We start from the raw sequence: 27889 nt of genomic DNA, 5'->3' as shown, positions 1-27889 counted from the left end.
TTTCACACTTAAATGCATTTTAAAAGAACAAAAAACATAAGTATTATCATCTAGAATTAAAGCAGCATTATTTTATTGTAACAGCTTTATTTTTCTATCATTTTAAGTTTAGTTCCTATTTAAATATTTTAAGGAGCTTAACTATAAATATATTTTAGTAACAGATAAAGTATAAGATAGGCTTATACAGTGAAAAATATGCAAAGACAGGGAGCATTTTTTTTTTTTACTCCCCATAGAGCAAAACAGACTACAGGCAGAAATATTTTCCGAAATCTCCTGATTACATGATGGCAACAAATTGAAAGTAAATGCAGACTCACAGGTACTATTATGGTTGGAATCTCCCAAATGCATGTGTTCTTTATTTCACTTCTGCAAATAAAATTTAGATAACTTGTTTATTACAAGCTTTATTTGAGTTAGATAGAAAACAATATACTTTCATTTGCAATTTAATTATGCAAATTGTTATGGCAATTCAAAATAGTCTACAGTAATTTCTTTTACATATACTTGATTTTTATCATTTTAGACATTTCATATATATGGAACAAGAGCTAATCATGAAGTTTAACAATAATCAGAAAATATTCTCCAAAAGAATTACCTTAAGTTTGTAGCTAGGTATAAAGCTCATAATTGCCAAGATACTTATATTAAGGATATAGGCCCCAATCATTAAATAAAAATAAGCATTATTTGTTAAAAAAAAAGTGCATGAACAGGTGCACAAAAACACACACACATACTTTCCAAAATGATGTAAACTGTACTTTTAGGCACTGTCATCTCTTCAAATTGATAGCAGAGCAACAATATATTGCAGGACATTTGATGTCCAGATACAACTCCAGAAAGATGACTAAGGCAACCATGTGCAGAAAAGCATGTGTGTAATGCACAGGAAGTAAAAAGATACCATTCCAAAAGCAAAGCAATGATAGTGGTTTGGTATCTGAAAAGCTTGGAGTGTCTTCTTGAAATTAATAAAAATCTATGTCACAGAGATCATGTTACAAATGATATCTGATGTGCAGAATCTCTGACACGACTAAGTTCTTAAATAGGCAGACATTTCACTTCTATTCCATTTTATAGGCAGCTATATAGATTATGTACTTTATAATAAATAGCCAACCAATTCAAAGAGTAAACTACTTCTAAACCATGGCATAAAATAGAAACATTCTAAATATGGAATGTTTAACATATACTGAGCTGTAAAAATGATAACCTTCAAAAGTTTCCCATTTTTATCATATTGCATAGCTGAAAAGTCATCTATGAATTAAAAAAAAGTGTTCTTTTCTTTCAAGCAGAATTTTGCTCCAATCTCCTTCAATTTCCTTCTTTCATACTGTACAGTGGATCCACAAGTTTATTGTGCACATGCATTAAACCTTAAAGAAAAAAAGCATAGTTCTAGTTTTTTTTATTTTGAATGATCTCATTTCCTTTAGATCAAAAAAGTTTTATAAGTAACAATAAGTATATTTGGTTATCATTTGACACAAAATAAGATAGGAAAAAAATGCAAAAAGAAATATTTCAGAATGTTGATATATACATGCATATATATAGTTTTGGGTGGGACTGGGGTTTGAACTCAGGGCTTCAAATTTTAGTTTTACCTAACAAATACCAGTTTATAAATTACTGATCAAACAGTGTAGATCTAGAACATGTACATGTACTCTGGGAATAATCAGAACTGATGCAGTTCTGTCTTCAAGATCATCAGTATGATAGGATGACAAAACTGAGTAAGACTTACTTGGTCAATAATGTATTTTAATTAAAACTATTTTGATCCTCTGTCAATTCCTCAATTTTTGAGGGGCTCAACAATTGCTGCCACACTAGGATAGCTTTCACTCTCCAACGCAGTATTATATGCATTCAACTGTCAAATTGTTTTCCCCTCCCAGGAACGTATATTCACAAAAAGGTACTGATTACAAGCTTAACTATTACACACCAAGGAAGGCTAAACAGTGTAGAAGAAACCTGTATTAAATAAAAATTTACAGTAGAAATTTAGACTAAGTAGATTTTAAATTTTACTATATAATGGGCATATATGCTTGTAATTATTCTTACATATTAAAGCTTCTTGGGAAATAACTTCCAGTTACTTACATGGCTTAATGTATAAGTAGTACATTTCTTTGAAATAAAAAAGTTGTAAAAAGATTATCTTTGGCAGAATCAATGAATTAAAGACTTTTTACTTTGTTTTTGGTAGTACTGGAGTTTGAACTCAGGGCCTTGCACTTGCTAGGCAGGCACTTTACCACTTGAGCCATGCCTCCAACAAGATTTTACACTCTGGAAGTTGAAAAGAACTGGTCAAATTTTCCAGGTCATTAAGATCACAAAAAAGGAATTCATATGGTTTCCTCAGAAAACTTGGATTGGGGACATTAAGTATGTGTTAGAAATAGACGTTCCACCAAGTGCAGGTGGCTAATGCTTATTCTAGCTACTCAGGAGGCAGAAATCAGGAGGATCACAGTTCAAAGCCAGCCCTGGGCAAATAGTTTGCTAGACCCTATCTTGAAAAAAACCATCAGAAAAAAAAGGTTGGCAGAGTGGCTTGAGAAGTAAGAATGCCTGCCTAGCAATTGTGAGGCCTTGAGTTCAAACCCCAGTGCCCCCTCCCTCCAAAAAATAGGTGTTCCTTGTCAAGGAAGCTGCAAAGAGTGCTCTAAAATCCAGACTGTGGGCTGGCAGAGTGGCTCAGGTGGTAAGAGTGCCAGCCTTGCAAGGGTGAGGCCCTGAGTTCAAACCCCAGTGCTGGAAAAAATAAAAAATAAAATAAAATCCAGAATGTGAGGAAGACCCACTGCAAAGAATATTCATATGGAAAGAGGAAAAACCCTAAGAGGAATCTTCCAAGCAGGAATGGGAGAAGCATTCCAGTCTCCAGTGCAACTGAAAGTGAGACAATGTTGACTTCTCAAGGTTTATTCAGCATCTCAAACTTGGCAAAGTCCAGCAGGAGAGGGGACAAGAAAGAGAAGGGTAGTTTGAAGATTTATCATTTCTAGAGAATCACCATGTAGAGATTTTCCACTTGACATAATCCATCTATCATTTACTAGCAATTTTGATTATGATAAGAATACAGTAGAGCTTTAAAATACAATCAACTTAAATGTTCATAAAGTTTTTGTTTTTTAAAAAACTGTACATTGAATATCATATAAGATAAGGCTACTCCCCAAGTATGAAATATTTTCAGGCATTCAAGAGTTTACTATGACTACAGGTAAGAACTGCAACTGTGTACATAAAAAAAAATTCATAAAAATAAATAATTGGTACTTTGGTACTTAGTCATAAGCAAGAATGAGTATATTCTTCTGCATATTGATAAAAATACACTGTATTTCATCCCATTGCTAGCAGAAATGTTAGTATGTCATAGATTCTGAATAACAATGTTTACAAAATAACTTTTGTGGTTTTGATTCAATATGAAGTCATTCTACCTCTGTCAAGCTATGAGGTGAGGCCTAAACAGGAAGTAACAGAAAAAATATTTAACATGATTATGATGTTATAAAAACACACTAACAGAAAAACAAAGTTCTATTTAAAAAGCAAAAACAAGCCAATGCCAGTGGCTTACATGTGTAATCCTAACTACTTGAAAGGTTAAGAACAGGAAGATTACAGTTCCAGGCCAGCATGGTCAAAGAGTTCATGAGACCTCATCCCCAAAAATAACCAGAGCAAACTGGACTGGAGATGTGGCTCAAGCAGTAGAGTATCTGTTTTGCATGCAGAAAACCCTTAATTAAACCCCAATCCAACAAAAAATAATAACAGTAAAGATAGAAAATGAAAAAAAAATGAGTAAAATGAATTCCCAAGTATTTCACTTGTGTCTGTCAAAAGGTACATAATGAAATAAACTTCTATTTACCAATAATTGCTACCATTTTGAGCTAGTTAACCTAGATCTTATTCAGGAACTAAGTACTTGAAACTCTTAAGATTTCTGTTGGCATGTTTTAGTGATAACGGAAGACATGGTAATGGCCTAAGTAAAATTTGAAGAATTACAGGTTAACAACTACACACAGGATTAATATCTTCCAGTATTGACTTGATATACTAGTAACTCAATGAGGACCTGTTAAATATATAAAAGTATATTTGAATTACATGTAAATTTATGCACATTCAATTTCTCTCTACCAAGACTTTACTGTTAAATGGGAATCATAGATAGGCCAGAAAAATAATTTCATTTTTCTCACAGGTACTGATACCATGAAACCTCTTCAGAAATATATACAGCTTCAAAGTAGAAAGATACAATGTCCTCTTCAGCAATACAGCAGCCCTTTTATAAACAGTCTATACTTCAAAATGGCTCAGAAAAGCTTGATTTTGTATCAAAATAAAACTAAAACATGAAAACATCTACTTACCCTCTAAATTATCTAACATATGTTTATATTTTTATTAGAAACAATATAGTATGGAAAAAAAGCAGACAAATAAGATTTTAATATGGATGACATCAGACTTCTTCTAGGAAGCAACAGAAAAGTACAGAAAAGCCCAGACTCCTCTGCCCACCTATAAGCTATGTGATTTTGGATGAGTGACTTGTCTGTTAAATTTGCTAATTCCTTTGAAAATGCCCTGTGTAAGAGAAATTACTTCATAGTACTGTTGTAAATATTAAGTAAATTGGTAAATATAATGCCTGGTCATACAAGTATTGGCCATTACTAAATTATTCACTGAAATTTTAAAAATTATCTGATGAAAATCAAATATCAAATAATATTATTGGATGAAAACTGCCCTAGTACAGGGTTTATCTGGGGATTACTGGTACAAGAAAAAGGACATGTTAAGAACCTTAAAACTGGCATTAAAATTTGTAGATAATGAGAATTGCTTGTATTAACCTCAAGGAATCTAGTATTTGTGATGAAATCTAAAGAACTACAAGAAAATACAGAACTCCACCAAAGAGCTCTTATTCACAAATTACTGCTGAAGTGTTCTGTGCTTCTGCTTGTCAGATTATAAAGTCAACACTGTTCTACTTTAGTGTATTTCTGGCTTGATATATACTAGTAACTTAAAATGATAAAAATATGACAAAATAAATTAAGCATTAAATAAAGAAATGTTTATAAGTAAATTATGATGTAGCTACTTGATTATGTATCTAATTAAAATGTTTTTGAAGAACATTTGGTAGAAGAGGAAAATGCTCACAAAGTGTTTAAGTGCAAATGCAACAAAAAATACATAAATAGCATATTTAAAATTCTTTTAAACAGATAACTTTCAGTATTTGCCAAACTTCAATCATTTGAATACCACCTTCAAGATTTTTACTATATTCCAATGCTTATATGAACTATTAGTTACCAGTTTCCTTTAAATTTAATTATATTTTTTAAGACTATATACTTTATTTCTGAATATGAGATGCTATACACCATTATAAAATACTGTCAGTATTAAAACTGGATGTTTTAAGAAACATCCCGATTTCAGACAGATCAATGTACCTCAGAGACAATGAAATACGGTAACTTTCTTAACTTGGTCTTAAGCAATGATATTCATAAAGTACAGATTTGATGTCAGTACATTTTTACAAACAGTTAATATAGTAAAAGACCAAAAATGTATATTTATCCATGTAAAAGAAGCAGCAGACATGCTATTACAGCTTGCCAATTACTGACCTACCTATGTATAACCACATAATTTTCAGTATCAGCCACATAAATACAGTTGCTTTAAATAAATACTTATTTATACAGCTTATGTGTTATGGAACTTTCTCTTTACTTAGTGTACACAAAATGTCCCTTGACAATCTTTTAACCACCCATTATGTCAGCAATGTATGGCTTTTTTATATAAAACGTGGTACATTAAGGTTTGAGCATTATTGAATTAAACACAGACAAACAACATGCAGCTGTCTGGGCATCCAAACTACTGCTTACATCATTTTAAAATTTAACCATTATAATATAAACTTTAATATATGGGATACATTTGGATGAAGTTGTGAAATTAAATGGACATGCATCTTTATTTATTTATTTTGGTGGTATTAGGGTTTGAACTCAGGGCTTCATGCTTGCTAGGCAGGCGCTCCACTGCCTGACCCATGCCTCCAACCATTTTGTTCTTGTTATTTTGGAGACAGGGTCTCACTTTTTGCGGTTAGTCTGCACTGCATTCTTCCAGCCCTCACTGATATGACAAGCTTGCCATCACACACCTTTTTTCCACAAACTTTTTTGCCCATGCTGACCAGGAACTGCAATCTTCCAGATCTCAGCTTCCCAAGTAGCTAGAATTACAGACACAGGATACCAGCACCTGGCAGGCGATGTATCTTAACCACACATTAGGCTGTGGAAGGACTGGTAAATGTGAAAAGAAACCCAGAAGGGACATCCTATTGAACTATTTAACGTTATGTATTCAATAAGAAAGTATTTTACCATATTCTGATTTCAAGAAAAATTTTGCTTATTGAAAATATAGATAAAATAAGAGATTTCTTCATTAAAAAAACTAGGAAACTGCTCTGAAAGCTCCTACTAGCTGAGGAGTTTTATTCCTAAAAAAAAAAAAACTGGCATTATGAAACCATGATACTAGTTTTCAGTAGGCCAAAAGGGGAATTTAACTCCACAGTCAAAATCATCTACAACAGAACTTACTTCTCATACTCTGTTGGTGAAATTCAATGCTCACCTTTAAAGTATTTCACAGTTTTTACTCTTAATTCTAAAGTAGCATCTTCGTCACATACAAAAATAGTTCGGGGATGCTGCTGGAAAGCTGAAACAGTCCACATGTGATTGACTCCTTCTTCTATTGCTTTGTACAGGGCAAATGCTTTGTGTGCCCCTGTTATGAGGATCATTACCTGAAAAATCATAACCATCACTGTTAATAGTCCCAACATGTTCCAAATAAACAGGAAGCAGTACTGTAAGGGCTAAGTGAATACAATACTTATTGGTATTTAACACAGGAAATACTGATGTGCAAAAGGGACCTGGTAAAATAAAGAAAATGAAAGAGGGCTACCTTACAAGAGTATTGTGACTCTTCAAAGACTTTATACAACTTGTAACTATATATCAAATCACTCTAACCCAGATTACATCTAGAAAAGCCTGAAGATTAATTTAATGAACATGTGTGATTATTTAAAACTGAATTTAAGACAGATTAGGGATCTACTTAAAACACAGGAGCTGCCTTTTAAGCACACATGGACTCAGAAACCGTTAATACACAGACAACTCAAGTTCTTGATCCACAAATTGCTAACTGCTTCTAAATTAATTAAAGGAGCTTATGCCAACATGAGTGTGTATATATAGCAGTGAATCTTCTCTTTATCATCTTTCAGCAGTAAAATCAATCTCACTTTTCAACTCAGAGTACACCCATAAGTTTGGATATTGTTATAAATCTTTTGCAATTCTTCATTAGCATGTATTAATTGTACAAAATAAGGGGTTTCACCAACATTTTCACAAATTTACAATGTACTATTAAATCACATTATCTCCATTGTGCTTTTGCGTCCCCCTCACCAGGCATGCCCCTTTCTCTTCCCATGTAGTCTCTCTCTACTTTTATGCCTTTTATTTTTTAAATCTAGTTTGCACATCTGAGAGAGAACATGGGATCTTTGTCTTCTGAGTCTGGTTCATTTCACTTAAACATAATTTTTCCTCATTAAAATTGTTTAAAAATAACCGTTAAAATGGTTTCAATTCTAAAATATTTATAACATATAAGTTTTGTATGTGTATGCGTGCAAGCATATTTTATGACTGGCCCTTCTAAAATAGGAGTAAATTAAAGAGTGATGGATCAGGATATTACATTTTTGATTACATCTTGATTAAATCAAAGTGCATAAATGTATCTTTTTTTTAAAACAAAAAATTAACTGTTTGATATAAGATGATAAAAATATTAATTAATGAGTATGTATATTATTTGTCCTTGCTGGGCATCATTAGCCAATTTTTTTGTGTTACATGGGAAAGAACAAAACAAAACACGTATTTATATATATGTGTGTGTACATATGCATGCACGTTATTGGCTCCATCCCAAGTCTTCAGGAATCAAAGTGTCTTTAGTGATTATTAAGCAGACAATCTATCAGAAGTCTTTAGATCAGCACTTGAATCTTCCTGAAGCTACTTTAACACATACTGCATTAAATGAAAATACCTACTGATTGTTGTAAAGGTTTAATTTATTTCAGAAATGTCCTCAAATATGATACACTGATTTGAAGGTTAAAGAGTGAATTAAGGACTCACTGTGAATTATGTCATATAATTCCTCACAATAGTATTATGAGATAACTATTCTTATTCATATTTTATAGATAAAGAATCTGAGGCATAAATAGTCAATAACTTGCCCACAGTCTTTGGCGGGCCAAGATATGAACAAATGATTTGATTCTAGGGTCCATATCACCAACAAATTAACAAGTACACTACACTATTCTCTTGGAACAGAGAATGTTATCAGAACTAACAGAAAACATGAGAAGTCTTTCATACTGAAGCACACACGATCAAAAGTAATGTGACAGACGACAACAAATCTTCACATCAACTACATAATGAGGAAAAACAACAGTGAGAAAGGAACCAAACATTTATTGATAAGGAAGGCAGAATAAATTCTGATGCTAGAATCAACATTATGAAGGGAGTAGAGAAACGAGGGCTGGTTGAAGCTTAGGCTGAATACAAAATAAGCTGATCCTTTGCTGTTTATCTATGGCTAGAGCACAGACGCAGTATCTTGAAAAGCAGAAACTGGGCAAAGTGCTCTCAGAATAAAATGTTACTGGTACATAGTTCTACTCCACTCTTCTCAATGGCAGCACTTCTCATATTAGGGAAAAGGACAAACCTATATCAGAATGCAGACTCTCCAAATTTAAAAATCAGTTTTTGGGTGTGATTCTTTATTCATGTAATGATGTCTGAGAACCAGGCAGATGCTGCAATGATGCAAATTTATGCTTCTTAAAGAAATAATAAATGTATAGTAGTAACACTAATAAAAAGGTTATAAAATAAGGTGACTTGAAAGAGTGATAGTTACACTTAAACAATCATTCCATAAACAAATAGATATTAATAAATTACAAAAACTGCTTTTTAGTCTTCTCTATCACTTTCTGGTAGGGAGTTTTAAACCACATGTAATTTTTAATGAATAAGGAAATTAAGGTTTAAAGAATTTAAATGACTTGCCTAAGGTGAAACAGCTATGAAACAGAAATAAAGAATTTTCAGCTCTTAAGTTCCAGCTTTTACCTATCATATAGCCTTTAAGATGGCAAGGATGTCAGAAGAATAAATATGCGAACAAATTCTTATGCTAAATGCATATAATATGTACAGAGTAATAAGGCATAATGACAATATGAAGGTAAAACTCTGGGGGAGTTGGGAAAAGTTCTGGAGCTGCTCCTCTTCTAAGAAAAGCAAGTCTTAAGGATAAATCAAAGTCTTTAGATAAGGGGGTCATTTCACACATTTATGGGTTAGTCAATAAAAGTTTGGTAAGGACACAGCACTGGAAACTGGCTGAAGTCAGAGCCTTTTATGACAAAAAGCATTTCATGACAAAATTATGAACTTGTAATAAAATAGGGAATCAGAGACAGTTACACAGATAAGTAATAAACTAAACATTGTTTTTGAAAAAAATATCCAGGCAGTAAATCAGTGAATGGAATAAGTAAAGACTGGAGATAAACATGATTTAGGATGGGTTTTGAGTAATCTCAGAAAAAGGCTGGCAGAAAGGCTCAAGCAGTAGAGTGCCTGCTTTGCAAACATGAAGCCCTGAGTCAAACCCCAGTCCCAACAAATATAAAAATAAATATCAGGAAAAAAATTAATATAGACTTGAATTAAGGCAGTTGTGATGGGAGCAAGATACTTGTTTATACAAGTTTTCTATTAAATGAGAGGGACTGAGTTACTTGACTAGATGTGGAAAAGAAGCTGAGAATGGCACAAATGTTTCAAGCTCTGATAATTTTCATGGAGAGTTCTATTCACCAAAGAAATAATTACAAGACAATTTGGGTAGGAAGATGAATTTAAATTGTGAGCAGTGTTAACATAAGAGTCTTTAAACATCTACATGTAAACAGGCAGTTGGAAATACACATCTGCTGTCTTCCCAGTAATGACAGTAGTTCATCTGTTTTGGAATAGTGATGAAACTGACAACAATGTCCAACACTGTCACTGTGGAGACCTGACAGGTGTATTGAATAAGCTGTGTGTTTGAGATTGGCACAGCCCCCAAACCACAGAAGGGAGCAAATACAGTTATGCCCAGCAATTTGCACACTTGGATTGGCACAGCCTCAGCTGCAGAAGTGGGCAAGATGCAGTACAGCTGTTTTTCCTAAGATGTTTACATTCAGAGAGAAGCTGTCACAGGTTTCTCCTGTTCCCGAGGATTACAATGACACGCTCTCTCCACTTTGTGTTGCAACTGTATATATAATAAACTTACTGGAGGTAGAGGCAGCTGGTGTGTCTCCATCAGAGCACCCAGCCTAGCTGGCCCCAGCTTTATGCATGTTTTGTCTTCTGTTGTCTTTTCTGGCATCTCCTGTTGCCCCAGTTAGGCTTCTAGGACAAGCTCATGTGGGAAGTGAGATGTCACTATCACTGATGTAGTAAGTTTTTTGTTTTTTTTTTTAAATGGTTATCGAGAAGATTGACAAGCAGAGTATACAAAGTGAATACAAAGTAGTAGGATAAAACTCTGAGGAGCAACATTCAAACATCAGGTTAAGGAAGAAGCACAGTGAAAGCTGGCTAAGAAGGAATGGTCAGACAGGAAGGGTAACAGCAGTTTTGTAATAACAGAATGATCCATAGCAGGAGATGACGAAAAGTGTAGGATGAGACTGGGAAAGAAGATGATGGTTTTAGTAATTAAGAAATCACAGGTTACCTCCGATACTTTCAATAGGCACTGAAAAGCAGATTTTAACTTTTACTGGTACTCACAGTATCATGATAGATATCTCAATAATTACAATTATATATAAGAATTTTAAGGATGATTCAATAGTTAAAAATAGTTTGTGTTGCATTTTTTTGGGGAAGATTACATTGAAAATATATGGCCATTGCCTTTAACTGTAACTTAGTTAAAAAGAAACTTTAATCTTTTCAGGGTAAACAAGCTTTTGGAAAATACCTAAAAAGTAAAAATCAGTTCAGGTGGCCCTCAGGTGGCTGTGAATAAGACAAATTTTGTGCAAAACTGTTAACATAAGTAATCCATTGAAACAATCCCCAACTATTTGACATCTACTACCTGACAGGCAATGTCAAGTTCTGTATATACACGACCCATAAGCTTATGAAGAGTGTAAATTAGTGAAGAAACAACTAATAAGTATTGCAAATCATGGCAAGTATTATCTAAAGGAAAAGAACAGTGATATAAGAATAAAAGAAAATAATTTCCAAAATAACTAGAGCAAAATGGACTGGAGGTGTGGCTCAAGCAGTATGGCACCTGCTTTGCATGCATGAAGCCCTGAGTTCAAACCTTAGTACTACGAAAAATATTAAAATAAAAACACTACAAAATGTGTGATTCCAACAATATTACATTCTGGAAAAATCAGAATTAAGGAGATAAACAAAATACCCATGGTTGCCATACTGTGAAGGTGGGAGGAATAAATAGGCAGAGCACAGAGGATTTTTGAAACAGCAAAACTAATGTCTTTATGCTATAATGGTGGATACATTTTGCTACACATTTGGATTAACCCCACTGTAAATCATGGACTTTAAGTGATAATGTGTCACCACAGATTCATTAGTTGTATCAATGTGCCACCCTGGTGCTAATGTTAATTGTGGAAGAGACTGTATGTGTATCAATACGGGGGTGGGGTACATGGGAACTCTAGGAATTTTCACACAGCTTTGCTGTGAAAATTAATTAAAAATTAATTTTGTTAATTAAAAACAACAAAAACTGGCAAAAGAAACTATATAAATTAAAATAATTACAAATGAAAATAGGAAAATCAATAAATATGGTAACAAACAAACTTGCTTCAAAAGAATGCTATGAAAATTCAAAGAATTGCTAATAAGTCCTCGGGAAAATGATGAAGCCCTAGAATAGTTTTACCATGATGAGTTTCTATAGAGACACACTAGGAACAAATATGGTAGGTGCATAGCTTCATAACCTTGTGGAAAAAAAACAGAACTAAGGAAAAACAGTAATTCTGTCCACTCTAACAGTGTTTTCACACTAAGACTTTTATCTTGTTAAATATAAGAAATCTACATGCTTAACTTTCACTTTCCTATTTTAAAAATAAGATTGCTCTAAAATCCTCTTTCCAAATTATTTACTATGAAATTTCAGTGCTTTCCTCAACACTTGTGATGGTTAGATAATGAGAAACTCCTATGTTTTGAATAAGTTCTGTTTGTATGTCTTGAAACAATATACTGTATTTGTCCTCTTTCTCTGAACTGTTATAATTTAGCCACTGATAATCATAAATTGACTAATTTGTTCTGCTTTTCTTAGTAGAAGAAACAACAACAACTGCAAATTTAAAAACTAGGCAGAGTCTAATGTTCAGAGTTCATGCATTCTTAAATGTATTAAATTTAGAAAAGATTCAGCTGAAATCAACTGAGCTATCCTCCTACATATCATCAAGAAGCACTTTACACTAAATCATCCAGAGGACTCTAAAACTATGTAGGGTGCTAGCACTGCATCTTTGTCCAGTCTTATTTTTTTGCAAAGCAGTACCAAAGCTTTACTGAAAGAAAAAACAAAAGAATAGGTACCACAAAAGAAAGACAGTAGGGCTTTGGCCTCAACATTCCTTTCACAAGACTACTTCAATAAAAATAAACCATATCATTAGTGGTATTTTAGGACCTCAAACTGTGAAGAATTAATGGGCAAGTAAAGCAGTACCTCAAAAAAGGGTAGTACCTAATTCTTATTAGATAACCCAAAAGATTTAAATTTGGATGATTCCTAACGTCAATGGGACAGCTAAAACCCAATTTTTACTGCAAATGGGACACAACCAATATATTTATTCTGCATCATAATAACTCCAACATACATAAATATCAAAGGAAAAGATCAAAAACTGGTGCATGCTTACTTCTCTAGCATCCATCACTGTCCCCACACCAACAGTTAGAGCCATAGTTGGCACTTTGGATAAATCTCCATCAAAGTATTTAGCATTTGCCAAAATGGTGTCCATTGCTAGAGTCTTTAATCTTGTTCTTGATACTAAACTGGATCCTGGCTCATTGAAAGCAATATGACCATCTGGACCTATTCCTTTCAAAAGAAACATATACATAGACACATACACAAACAGGAAATAAGTACTTTTCTCAATACAGTAAGTTAGATCAAATTTAAACATTCTCAAGGGCAAAGAAACAATCATAAACACACTTACCTTGTATTTTATATATGAATTTATAATAATGCATTAAATGGTTCTGTTTTTCATTCAACAAAATATTTCCATGTTTGCTATATGCACAACACTGAGCTGGCATAATTCTAATAATAGCAGTAAAATTAAGTATTATCTTAGCATAACACTTTAGAGTTTATAAAGCATTTTCACATACATCATCACAATAGATATACTTAATCTTATGAGGTGGTAAGATGAGACATACCTATTTCCCTTTTTCTTAACATAAAAGCAAATCTGATGCTTAAGGAAAATAAGTGATTCACTCAAGGACACAGTTTAGTAAACACTGAAACAGACTTAACTCTAAGATTTCTGATTTTTAACTCAGTAGTCTTTATACACACCTTAATTTGCTTGGATCTAGTCCAGAGGGGCAATTAATTAGGGGAGCCTGTTTGTATAGTTCTGATCCCTCACTTGTGAAAATATATAGATTAGATAACATCTAGGTCAGTAAGTTACAAAATTTTGATCTATTGGAAGAAGTAATATTTGACACTACAATCTAGAACTTGACACCATAATCTAGCACACATACACGCATCATATATACAATTAAAACAAAATTGCATGAAACCATACTTAGCCTTACTGTGTAGCCATACAAGCTATTTTCTATTGCATTCCGTTTCATTCATAAAACAGAAAGAAAATGCTGACTGTGACTGGCTATGCTGATTTTATGACTTAATAATGGATGAAAGTTAGTTGAAAAATACCGCTTTTTATTTTAAGGACATCTGCAGATAGCTATAATATTCTAAGATTGTCTCTAGATTTTACATAAGAACATGGTATTTCTTTTCTTTTTGGGGTACTGGGGTTTGAACTCAGGGCCTCACACTTGCTAGACAGGTGTCTATTCCTTGAGCCATGCTCCCAGTCCTTTCGTGTGATGGGTACTACCCGAGGAAAATTCAAACCACGATCCTCCTGATCTTGGCCACTCGAGAAGCTAGAATTACAAGTGTGAACGCAGAATACAATGGTATTTCTTTAATTCATTTTTGTTGTTGTTGTTGTTGTTTGATTGTTTTTGCACTACTGGAGTTTGAACTCAAGGCCTCGCACTTGCTAAGCAGGTGCTCTACCACTTGAGCTGCACTTCCAGCCCTTTTTGCTTTGGTTATTTTTGAAATATATCTCCCTTTATGCCCAGGTCAGCGTAATTCAGGATTCTCCTACACAGTCTTCCTGGGGATGACAGACATGTGCCACTATGCCTAGCCATTGATGGAGAAGGGGCCTCACAAACTTTTTGTGTAGGCTGGACTAGCACTGCAATCTCTACCTCCTGATTAACTAGGTTGGCATGAGCCACCTTGTCTGGCCAGAACATGGTATTTCTTATTTGAAGAAAATGATAACTCTTTTTATAAATCAAGTTATATATACACTTATCCTAGTAGTTTGAAAGCAAGTTCAATAAAAACCTAAAACCTCAAGTTCTAAGTGATTAAAATATCTTCTGCACTTATGTTCTACATGTTTACTTTAATAAAATGGCAGGTATAGCTTACTTACACTTCCCATATAATCCTAATAAAGATTTCCCAGGCCCCACAAGGTAAAATATGATGAACTGCAATCCAGTTTGAAAAGTGAAGAAGTGAATACTCTAATGAAGTAAATACAGAAGATCAAAGCACAACAATCTGGGAATTTTTAATGTGGAACATGTATTTTTAATACAGACACCTACATGTGGTTTACATGCAAGGATATAATTTTCACTATTAAGTACTACATCTGTTACAGGTACAAGTTTTAGTTAAACATTTCTCTTTAGATTTGCAACATTACTCAGTTTCAACTCAGATGCACAAATATTGTATTTCTCTTTATATGTATAAAGAAGAAAGAATGGAACCAGGAATATAAAAGCTCCATAAAAAAATAGGAAGTCTACTAAAATCAATACTACTGTTCTAAGTGGTGACTTGGGACAAATAGAAGTACATAACTAACCTGAAATTATGAGAAAAGGCAAATAATAGATTGGTTAACACATTTGCATTTTGGTTATAAGTAACTCCAAAATTGAGGATCCTGATATATATTTTTTTAATTTGTCTAATCTTATTTGGTCTTTTTAACTAAATTAAAGTATCACCATTTCTATGAAACATCTCAAAAACTCATTGTCTGGATTATATTTCTTTTCTTTGTTCCTACAGTTCTGTGTAAATTTCATGAGAGTAAAGGTTTTACATTCATTGCTGTTATCTTTACCATTTAGAAAAATACAGTACACATAAGAGGCACTCAACAAATGGCTGAATAAATGCGTGGATGGCTGCTTTTCTCTAGTTGGCTCAGTAGTTTCTACCACCTACATCTCTTTTGTTCTAGTCCCCTTCACTACTAGGTGGCTCAAACAATTTTAATTCCCTATGACCATGTTTGTGATTGTGGTCTAGATATAAGCACTTGTCTCCCCTTAGCTGTACCAATCGAATAGCTCTTTAGATCTGATAGAAAGAATAAATAAGTAAAACAAAACATGGAAGTGAGACAGTGGATAATAGCACTGAAGAGAGAAATGTGATGAGTTCCTACTTCTGAGATCTGATGTTCTCTGGTTCATTTTTTCCCAAAGACTCAATTGAGATTTTTTTTTAAGAGTATGTGCTTCTTCCCTTCTCTTTTCCAATGAGAAAGGAATTTCTGCTCTAATTCTCTGGGATGACCAATAGCAAATTAACATTTCTGAGTTCTTTTAGTCCTATATCCAGTTCAGAGGGAGAAAAAAACCCCAATCTGACTTCAAGCCCAACCTACAATTTCTATTACAACTTTACCTTTAAAAAAGCTGATATTTTGATCCCATTTGGCACAGTTCTTAGTGTTTTTATTAACCAAACCCTGGAACAAAAGAATGGCAAGTGGTAAGACCCAAATACCAAGCCTAATCTTGAAAATTCCAATGATAAAAACCTAGATCAAAAATGCAAAGAATCAAATGAGATTCTTTCATGAGTACATACCCAAATAGGAAAAGAAAACGTAATAAGCTAACTCCTCTCTTCATACACAGATAATTATATCCTTCCTAATTATTCCTGACAACTACAATGCAGACTATGGATCATCACACTAAAGTGAGAATGTAAATGGGAGAAGCAAGGAACTTTTAAAAATTATTATTTTTTTTTTGTGTGTGGAGTGGGGAGAGAGAAATGGGTATGGAAAGCTTAAGACAAACTGGTTAAAAAACAAAATCAAATTATTTTAGTAGTAAAAGTCAATAATAAGCATAAATAACTATAATTTATGTTCCATCTACTTTGAAGACAGAAGCAAGGTAGTTTATAACAGACAAAAACCATTTAGCTAAAAAGAAATGGGAAGTGACTTAAACTTATAAGGGAAGACACCAGAAAGCCTGAATAAGAGAGTTGCAGCCTTAAACATGCTAAACTATGAGTGTTCTAGAAAGCAAGCAAAAAAAAAAAAACAAAAAACCAAAATAGCGTCCTTATCACACATTTTTCCCTTGGTAAATTCTATATCCTGCCACTGAATCTGTAAGGGATTTGTCACATGAATCTTCATGTAAGGTCAGAAAATAAAGAAAAAATAAAAAATGTCCAAAATCAGACATTTTCTAAGCAGCTATTTTTAATGATTAATCTGTAACAACTAATATGCTTTTTTGACATAACAGTAAATGAATGTAAATATTTCTTGATAAAGCTAAGCTAGACAGTTTATATATATGATATTCCAGTAATTCTAGTTCATTTTGACATGGAGTTTAAAAATCTAAAGAGCATGTGGCAAGTACATGGCTTTAGCAGTCTCAAACATCTAGTGTCTATCTCAGCCTTAACACTGGCAGGCAGAAATGATAATTATCGCAAAAGTGAGACATGAGTACAAAAATGAAATGTGCCAGTGTTGTCTAAGATTACTAAAACAGTATTAGAAGGTTTTATTTAAAATATAGGTAAATTTCTATTTTGAAATACAAAATAGCAAACTTGGATTCTTGCTCAAATAATCATTTTATCTACACAAGAAAATAAATGTTATTGGCTATGCTACCCAGATAAAAATATCCTCAGAGAAGATTTTGATCTCATTGGGTATTCTTAGAAATATTCAGGGGAAAAAAAAAAACAAAAAACCTCAAGGAATTTAGTAAACTAGGTAGAAATATGTTAACCTCTACAGTTTAAACAAGAAAAGACTGAAGTGACACAGAGTACCAACTATGTACTAAGTACTGTTTGAGGCATTTTAAGCGTGTTGTAGTGTGATTAATTTTCACAAGTTTTGGAACAGTAAATATTAATCCTGTTTTACAAATGATTTACTTAACCAACTTCAACAAACTTGCCAGAGCAAAAGGCTTAAATAGGAGGCAAATTTATGTCTGACTGCAAAACCCAATTGTGTCCAAAAGCAATCAACTACTTCAGTCATACTTAGGCGCTTCGACCATGAATTAGCCTCAACATAGATCTAATTTTGAGCAGTTTCTAATAAATGAAATATAAGGTATAGACAGATATCTGAATGCTAATTTAGAGCATTAGTATTTTTAGTTGAATACTGAGGAATCCGGCAAAAACAATTTTAGCTTTAGTTGATATTAAACCAGCAAGCTGTCTCAGATCCTTCATATGATAAAAGAAAACCATATTGTTATTACAAAGAAGGAATAACTATTTCCATTATGTACACATACACACACATATATAAATAAATAAATATATATATATATATATATATATACATACAAATTACATGTGGAATTTGGTCAACTAAATACTCAATCATTTTGGAATTTGTTAAGGCAATTATACAGTTTAACTCATATCACCTAAGGGCAGATGACGAAAAAATCTTAACTCATTCTTAACTGATTTTTCCAGTAAGATGAAGGAATGTAAGTGATCTGCTAAAATTCATCCATTTCTCATGCAAACTGATAAGGAGGTTATGCTGGAGTTTTAAAGAAATATTTGAAAGGCTAAAGCTATCATTCAGGAAAACAAGTCTCTCATTTTTAAAGATGTGTTGACCTGTCAACCTTAAAGAGGCAATTAGAAGAATTTAACAGGGATTGGAGTCTACATAATGTAAACAATTCTGTTTACTGTTAGAATTTCAAGATTATTTTTTGATGAAAATAAAGTAAAATATAAATCATTCTATTTCTGTTTTCAATAGGTGAATATTATAGTTACAGGTGTTCTTTACATTGTGCAATAGTAATAACTTCATTTTAATTTTAAAGAATCTACTTTAAGTATTTGCAAAAAAATGACTAATGAGAAAATCTTTTCACCTACCTCCAACAAAAAGATCTATTCCTCCAGCTTCTTTTATTTTTTTTTCAAATGCATCACATTCTGCTTGTAAATCTGTAGCATTCCCATCAAGGATATGAGCATTATTAGGATCTATATCAATATGCTTAAAAAAGTTATTCCACATATAAGAATGGTAGCTTTCAGGATGATTTCTTGGAAGTCCTAAATGAGTTAATAAAAAAAAATGTAACCACTTCCAGAAAAGGAACTTTTCTAAATCATATTTAATTTTCAAGTATATTTAAAGAGAGTATTATATGCTTATTATATGCTTTACATCACTTTACATTTATATATTAACATTATTAATAATGCGTAAAACATCCGAGGAAATACTATTATCATTTTTATTTTAACGATGGTCAAGTGAAACACAGACAACTTTTCTCAAAGTCACACAGCTCACAAAGAGGCTGGGAAGCAAACATAAGAAGTCTAATTCATGCATGGAACCACTGCACAACACCCTTCAAACACAAAATTTTAACCAATGTAACTGACTCATGTATCAAAATAAGTAAATTAACTGCCAACCACAATGTTGACCATTTTCCTCCCCTATTCTCCTTTATGTGTGCAAAGTATAATCATAATAGTCCTTTAGCTATAAATTATGCTACCAATAAAAATGAATTCCTATGCTTAAATTTTATCATACAGTTTCTATGCAGCAGAGATCTTCCAATTAAATAAGCTATACTCAATAAATTATAAAAGCTTCATGGTATTAATGCTACATTTAATTTGAAAAAAATCTTATTTTACTAATTACTTTTGCATACATATCACTTAATTTACTCCCAACAACAATGGTTTTAAGTACCTTGAGAGGAAGTGGGAGGAAAAGAATGAGAAAGAGAAAGGCAAGGGAGAAAGAGAGAGAGAGAGCGAGGTTACGGATGAGAAATATGAATGGAATGCTCAAAGAAACATGATTGGTTCGTGGCAAAGCCAAGGATGGATACAGATTCTGATTCCTAGTACTGAATTCCGTCCACTAATCTGTACTGTCTTCACAAAAATAGATCTTTATAGAAAGTCCCAAACTTATCACAAAGCACTTCACAAAGCAGTCTAGAAATATGTACATATTCTATTAAAAACAAATGAGTAACATATTCTAAAAATGTTAATATTCTAAAAATATATTCATTTCATTCAAAATATACCACATGCTAAAATAATATATTCAAATATACCTTACCTACATATTCATCCATGTTAAACGTCTTCACATATTTAAAAGAAAGATCTCCACTTTTGTGATACTCTATTAGCTTTTTGTAACATCCTAAAGGTGTACTCCCTAAAAGACAGAAATACCATTTTCTCAAAAAAATATGAATATCTATTTTTAAAAAATATTCATAGTTAATTCAACTATTATTTTAATATTTTACATTTCTAATACTCATCAATTATTAACTTAAATATATATTCCATTAATAAATATAGGTTGATGAAGTTACTTTACAAGGTACCTTGAAATTTTAATAAATCAGAATTTATTAAATAAGGCTGGAAATCTGAGAATAAAAAGTAATGTTTGGAAAATTATTCTTGAGCTGCTGGTTATTTGGAGTTACTAGTGCAAATCCTAAGACTAAAATCTTCTAGAAAGTACAACTGAATGAAAAGAAAAATAAACATCACACCGTTTGAAAAAAATCATGCATTCTAATATAAAAGACACCAAAATAGGTTAAGTATTGACCATTCACCAAAATTAAGAAAAAAGCCAGAACCAAACTTACATATTATGCTCACTTTCAACATTGACCCTGAAACTAAGAAAGGACTGGGAGGAACTTTAACCCCACAGCTTTTCTAAATGAGTTCCTGTTTCTCATTCCATGTTATCTTCCACTAAAAGGCATTCTAGGAAGTGAGATCTTGGGATCAGACACTTCATCAGAGTAGTAGATTTTACTCTTTTATAAATTATTATTTGCCATGTTTTATAGAATTACTTGAATTTATAAACAGATTTCATAGTGCTTCATGAAACAATAATAAATTTAGTCATTTGTGATGCCTCCCTCTTTGTTTTCTACAGTGCTTTTTGTCCAGTCTCGACTCCAAAGCGAAAGGTACTCATAACACGTATTGTAGCCTAGTCTGTCCATCATCAAATCTTAAAGGTAAGCATGTTATTTTAAGCTATAATTAATAAAGTCAAACCTAGGCAAATGTCATAATTCTTTCTCAAAGAACTATAGTACACTAATATGAAACCTGTCAAAAAAGATGGTATATATGCCTTCTCTTCTTTTCTAGAAGCATGATTGTGTTTTCTTTCTTTCAATGTTAGTTACAAGAGTCTCTCAATTTAAGGCTACATGAATTTAAAAAGTGAAAAGCTGTCACAATAGTGGTGATGAAAACTATTCATTTTCTTTTTTTGGGTGGTGTGGGAGGGTTATTGGGGCTTGAATTCAGCACACCTTGAGCCACTCCACCAGCCCTTTTTTGTGATGAGTTTTTCTGACATACTGTCTTGAACTATTTGCCCTGGCTGGCTTCGAACTGTGATCCTCCTTATCTCTGTCTCCTGAGTAGCTAGGATTACAGCTATGAGCTACCAGTGCCCAGCTCATTTTCTAATTTTTAATCAATGTGGATAAAGGAAAAAATTAAAAATATGGTACAGAGTAAACTGGTTGAAGAAATCTCATTTCAATATTGTCTTTGCAATAGTCATTTTACAACATAAGTAACATTTAGCGAGTGCCTGCCATAATTCAAATAAAACAAAGATTATCAAGATTTTCTCTGTGAAAACTTATCATATAGGGATAAGCAAGTACAAAGTAAGTATGCCACAAAGAAAAACACAAATATTCTAAAAGAAGTCTAGGGTAGTACAGTGAATCAAAGAAAAAAAAAGATTCAATCTGCTTACTGGAGGAATAATCTAAGAGGGCACTTCAATTGAGTCTTGAAAAAAGGTGGTACTCAGACAAGGATAGGAAGAGCTGTAATTGAAAGCACAAAAGATGGAGGAAGTCCAAAGATGATATTTGTACCTACTCATACGGTTAGATGCTAGCTGGTGGTTTTTATACATTAATCTCATATAAATCCCAAAGCCTTGGGAAACTGACATTGCCTTTCTTATTTTGAAGATGGAAGAACTAGTCAAAAAGATTAAAGAAATTGCCAAATATCAAGTGGCAATGAAGTCAAGGAATCAAGTCTAGGTGTAGTTCCAAAACTCATCTAGATTGCACTAGGTAACATACTTACAACATAAGTGAAAAAAAAACAAGAAGCCAGCAAGTTCAGGACTATTCTTTAAACCATAAGCAGTCCAATTTATCTAACCCAATTCAGAGTAGGGGAATGGTGGCAATAGTGTTCAGAGACAGGTCAGGCTCACAATATGCAGATCTTTAAACGTCAAGGTCATCAACATCACTTCAGTCAATATATATTAAACACATAATCCCCAGCAATTGTGCTTGGTGGAGGATAATTACAATATAACATGTCACCTAAGATCATAGATATATATGTTCAAGTTTCAAAATCAGTAGAGAAAGTGAAAGACATAACTAACAATGTCAGGGGTGAATGAAAAGACAATAGTGAAAAATGCCAACAAGGCTTTTCAGATACTTGCAGGTATGTTAGTAGGCAGTTACATTACCAAAAATAAAATTGTAGATCTAAATATAGAAAAACATGTCTGGCACTACTAATGTTTAGAACTCTGGAGCCCTTCTGTCCCCACACTCAATTACTACTTCTGCATCATAATTACCATAATGTGGGGCTGGTAGAGTGGTTCAAGTGGCAGACTGCCTAAGCAAGCAGAGGTCCTGTACTGCAAAAAGAAAAATTATGATACACTTCAAAAAAAAACCAAAAAAACAAAAAAGACAATGTGATGAATACAAGTAGGCTGAGTGTAAGCCAGGTTGGTAATATGCAAACTGACATAGAACCTATGTTCAACACCAAGACCCACAAAACAGAACCAAGGGTGCTTTTGTGGGCATTGCAGCATTTCTGTGCTTAATTCATAAAACCCCCCTTTGCCACTGTCTTTAAGATATACTGCCCCAAGCCATAAGAGGAAAAGCAAAACCACAAACAAACCAAGTCAACTTGAAGAATATTATTCATAGAAATCATCAAAGCAGAAAGAAATTATAATTGTAGTTTTTTATGTAGTTGGAATGTATTGAGGGAGAAGGAGAAGAATCTTTTTAAATAAAAGACTTATGAGAGCTCTAGTATTTACAGGATACAGGGGATTTGTACATCCAGCATCTTAGTTGAGCCTCAAAACAATATTTTGAGCTATTACTGCTCTTATCTTTCTTACAGGTAAGGAAACCAAGGCTCAGGTATGTAGAATAAATGTCCTGTAGTCACTAAGAAGCTGTTCTGACTCTAAGCCTAATACCTAGGGTCTAATACCTACGCAAAATCAAAGATTAACAATTGCAAATAAAGTACCAAAAGGTTAAATGACACTACCTGTCTTAAAAAATGTTTTAAGACAGCTCTTAACAGAAACTTAAATCCAATAAAATATGTAATTAATACTTAGGTTTATTCTGTAATGAAGATACCAATCTTTAATTTTTTCCCTTCAAATACTTCCATAACAGTAGGAAAATAAAGCAATAGTAAAAGGCTGATAAGAGATTGTAAGACAAGTGAGGTGAAATTAAGAGGCAATAATACATACTTTAGAATCTCCTATTATTAATAAAAAAGCTAAGAGAATTAATATGAATAGTGGAAGCAATGCTAGAAACAAAGGAGTACTAGGAAAAGGTACAAAAACACCATGACTATCATTTACGTTAGGGTATGTCCTATTGCACTTTGGAGTGGTAAGTGAAACAGAAATTTAACATAAGAAACAGTAAAATTTTATATATATATAAATATATATATATATACATGTTTTATATATATACACACATTTTTTTTTACTTTATATACTAACATGTTCAATCAATGAAAATGAGAAAAGTATTTTGCTGAGACAAACTCTACAATTCTACAACCTTAGATAATCTATCTAAAATGGAAAACAAAATTAATAATAAACAAGTAAAATAGAAAATGTGTTTTATTACCTGTTGGTAAGCCCAGTGTAAAATATCTGTCCTGTCCAGGTTTGAACTGAATGATACGATTACAGATGTATTTGGCTGCCCATTCACTGGCCAACTCATAGTTCTCAAGGATTACAAGCCTCATTATGGTGATGCACAGCTTCAGCACAAGAAGTTGAAACCTGAGAAAATTCCATTGTAAAGCACTTTAAATAATTTACAAACACAAATATAATTAATATACTGATGATTTTTAAAAGGTCATTACTTAAGAAGGGCATGTACATAAAAAATACAATCTGTACTTGTAAAACAGTAATAAGGGCAATTCTCTTTTGAGCAGACCCTGGGTTTCAAGTAGAGGGTGAAATTATTTAAATGCATATATTGATCCTTATGACAACCTTGTGAAGTAAATACAATGCCCCATTTTAGATGAGAAAATGGACTCATACATGTTGACTGATGTTATGTAGGTACTAACACAGCCAGAGTTCAAATTAAAGCAGTCTTACTATAAAGACCTCACACTACACTGCATTCTTATTAAAGCAACATAAAACATCCCAAAAGAGAAACAAAGCAGTACTGATATATTAATTAGAAGTTAATGCTTATGATTACTCAGCAACATTGCGTTATTTACTAATATCCAGAGCTTGCCCTATAAATAACACAATAACCAAATATCTCCTTTCTGGTAAAGTGTTTAAATCCTACAACTCAGAAATAATTCTCATTATTACTGGGTATTCATCACTCCTGAGAGCTAATGTATATAAAATAGGAAGCAGAGAAATAATTTTTCAGAATGAGATCAATGGACTGGGGTGTGGCTTGCTAGTTAGAGTGCCTGCCTAGCAAGACAAGACCTACAGTTCAAACTCCAGCACCACAAAAGAAACAAATTAAAACAAGAATGAGCTCATACTAGACATGCTTTTTTTTTTAAAATAAAAACTTATTTCAATAGAAGAAAAACAAAGTTAAATAAAGAAACTGCTTATCTCTGAGTTCTGTATCCACATACTACACAGAGTATTAAGTTAAATGTTTTAAATTAATGCAAATAGAAAATCTTATTATAATAAATACATGCAATCTAAAAGACATCCTTAAGTACATGATTTAGAATTCTGGTATAATAAAAAGTTACACCTACCATGATATAGAACTCTGGCACAGTAACAAGATATAAATAGTACTTATAGAAAATACATCACATAGCCAAATTCTGTCTAACAAATGGACTCACCTTCCACCTGAGTATATAAAGAATCTAATGTCAAGAATAACTTCAGTTACACCAAAGAATCAAGAAAAACTGCTGGCTGTTATGACCATCAAAAGACATACCTCCTGTAAGAATATTCAGCAAACTGATTTTTAACAAAAGAAAAAAAAGACAGAAGTCACTAAATCTTTACAAGCACCTTCTCTGTTGGGGCATATTATCTCTTTTCTCAGTTCAACACATTTTTACAGACCTACTATGATAAGCACTATGAGAGGTACTATAGACACAAGTTTAAGAACCCTTCCATTGAAGGGCGTATCATTAAATTGATAGTGGGGTTGAAATCATCATTCTTTGCTTCTCAGCGCTGCAACTCCAAAGTATACAGAGAAAGTTATAAAGCAATTAATTCTTTGAGGGAGCTGGAGTTAAAACTTAGTACGTCGGACTCAAAGACTCATGTTCCAAATATGTCTGAAGGTTGAAAATTAGCCAAGAGTACTTAAATGTGGACAGCTCTCTCAGCTTCCGGTTTCCACCTGGTCCACCAAGGCCTCTTCAAAATCCTTTGACTAACCTTTAATAAACTTTTATTATTAAAAAAAAATAAGACGGGGAGGACAGTGTTTCAACAGATCTGAAATATCACAAGAGATTCTTAGAATTGGGTTAAAATTAGAAGAGCACACAATTCATTTCACTGCAAAAAGATTCAAGCAAGTCTCTCACATCAAGGTACAGGAACGGTTTTGCTGGTTTTTAAAAACTTCAGGGCGCAGAGTACATCTCCAAAAATTCCTAAATGAATTCCCCTCAGTCCGAAAAAATCTCTTCGCCGCATTAATCCAGATTTCTAAGACGTGCCTTTTCCAGTTTTTGCCAGTCCTCAGAGATGAACACTGCTGTGGCTTGATGCAATTCTCTGGCATCATTCAGAAATCAACATAGCACCAGCCCTTCGTGCGGGTGCTGATTCATTTCGGACGTGCATCACACAAGTTCCCAACTTAAAAGTCAGATGGGAAGTTCTCCACACGGAAGCTACACAGTTAGCTCGTAGAAGGACCAGCACTAAAGTCTACACTCCCAGAACCTCTGCACCTGACCTGGACCAGAAAGCCGCGGCCAGGGCAAGAGCTACTGACCCGGATGCGGGCGGGGGGCTGCCGGGACCGCGCGGGTCCTGCCGGGAAGACGGGGGCCACAGACCAGCCTCACCTGAGAGGCTACCGGACCCCGTGACCCCACTGTGAACTCACAATGCGAACGACCGCGGTCAGGAGAAAGGCGCGAGCGACCAGGGGACCGGGGAGTCTCCTCCTAGTGGCGCAATTCCTCAGCGGAAGACCTGTCAGATCCTAAAAGGGCCAGGCCGGGCACCCCACGCGTCCCCGCCTCGAGGCTTCAGGGACCCACACCCGCGTCCCCGTTTCACCACCCAAAGCCCCGGAGGGGACAACAGCCTGCAGGTCCCCGCCCCAGTCCCCTTTTTCAGCTGAACCCCTACTCACCCGGGGACCTACTTGTTCTTCTGACGCTGGAACAGTGAATTACCAGCACCCAGCAACCCGCAAGCGACCAGCAGGCGTGGGGAGCGCGCAGTCCGAAGACCCGGATGCAGACCAGGCGCAGGAAGGGGCTGCGCATGCGCGCTGCCTCGAGTGTCTGGGCAAAGTGGCTTAGTGGTTACACGCCCAGAGCTTAGGACGTTCTTCCTACTCAGGGGTCTTCAGTTCCTTGCGAAGACTTCTTCTTTCTTTCTTTTTTTAAATTCCTCAGAGGTTAAATTGCAGTAGATTCCTTAGATTTATAATAGCCCGCTTGTAGGACTCTAAAGCTAATGCATCAGTAAAACATTGGTTGTTTACTTTACCCCAAGCTATTGCATGTCTACTTTGCAAAAGCAATGGCCTTAGGCGCTTTGAATCAAAACAGCTCGACAAAGTTTGCAGAAAAGCAAACTGTAATATGGGAGGGAAACCGAAGAAATGTTGAGATGATAAAATATATGGCTTGTGCTGAATGACTGGAAGAGAGATGGGAAGCAAAGATCAGTTTTAAAAGGCTATCACAGATTTTTGTTCTGGAGAAGTAAGTTATTGTTAAGTAAGCAGTAAATCACTCAAAAGGATGAAAGACTTTTTATGTCCCCTTATAAGCTATTGAAAGTTCTGTTAGGAACACTGCATTGATGATCAACATTGGATAACAGGCAGATTCAAGATCCTATTTCCTGGAAACTACAAAGTTAAAGTAAATGTGAAATGCTATTTCTCCAAACTTCTCAAGTTCACCTTGGTTGTAAATCAAGGATGCTTCTCTGATCAAACACCCTACTTACTTAGATACTTCAGGCAAGCAGGGCACCAGTGTCACGCCTGTAATCCTAGCTACTCAGGAGGCAGTTCACAGGCAGTCTGGGCACTAGACCCTATCACAAAAAAAACTCATCACAAAAAAAATGGAGTAGCTCAAGGTATAGGCCCTGAGTTCAAGCCCCAGTACTGAAAAAAAAAAAAAAAGATAACGTCAGGCCTTCAGGTAATAGTGGGATGCTCCATTCTCAGTGATACCACAGCAAAGTTTATCATACACTAATAGAAGACAATGTTTCTTACCACTTCCCAGTACCATCATCTGATAGCTAACAAGTGTTTATTGTATATGT

At 33.9% G+C, this 27889-nt stretch overlaps 1 protein-coding gene across 2 annotated transcripts; it reads right to left on the bottom strand.

Moving 5' to 3' along the window:
• Nucleotides 1-331: 331 nt before the first annotated feature.
• Gnpda2 (glucosamine-6-phosphate deaminase 2) lies at nucleotides 332-26503 on the bottom strand. Of its 2 annotated transcripts, none has more exons than XM_074042335.1 (7): nucleotides 25951-26503; nucleotides 24006-24166; nucleotides 20114-20215; nucleotides 18889-19071; nucleotides 13253-13437; nucleotides 6760-6934; nucleotides 332-375 (listed from the first exon to the last, which is right to left on the bottom strand). In XM_074042335.1, exons 1-7 carry the CDS (start codon nucleotides 26151-26153, stop codon nucleotides 365-367), a joined length of 1020 nt encoding a protein of 339 aa, XP_073898436.1. In that variant the 5' UTR covers nucleotides 26154-26503; the 3' UTR covers nucleotides 332-364. The 2 variants fall into 2 exon arrangements, with proteins under 2 accessions (XP_073898436.1, XP_073898435.1); XM_074042334.1 differs by having other exon boundaries at nucleotides 332-1403; nucleotides 25951-26499.
• Between the last annotated feature and the right edge of the window lie 1386 nt (nucleotides 26504-27889).

The sequence above is a fragment of the Castor canadensis genome, chromosome 9, assembly GCF_047511655.1.
Source record: "Castor canadensis chromosome 9, mCasCan1.hap1v2, whole genome shotgun sequence".
Lineage (NCBI taxonomy): Eukaryota > Metazoa > Chordata > Mammalia > Rodentia > Castoridae > Castor > Castor canadensis.
This window is presented reverse-complemented; position numbering and strand designations above follow the sequence as displayed.

Excerpts from the sequence above, each read along its gene's own strand:
- Gnpda2 (XM_074042334.1), bottom strand. The coding sequence starts at position 26,153 with ATGATGCCAGAGAATTGCATCAAGCCACAGCAGTGTTCATCTCTGAGG. Across the intron at positions 19,072-20,113 it reads TAACATGGATGAATATGTAG|GACTTCCAAGAAATCATCCT; the intron begins GTAAGGTATATT and ends TAACTCATTTAG. Across the intron at positions 6,935-13,252 it reads CAGTGATGGATGCTAGAGAA|GTAATGATCCTCATAACAGG; the intron begins GTAAGCATGCAC and ends ATGATTTTTCAG.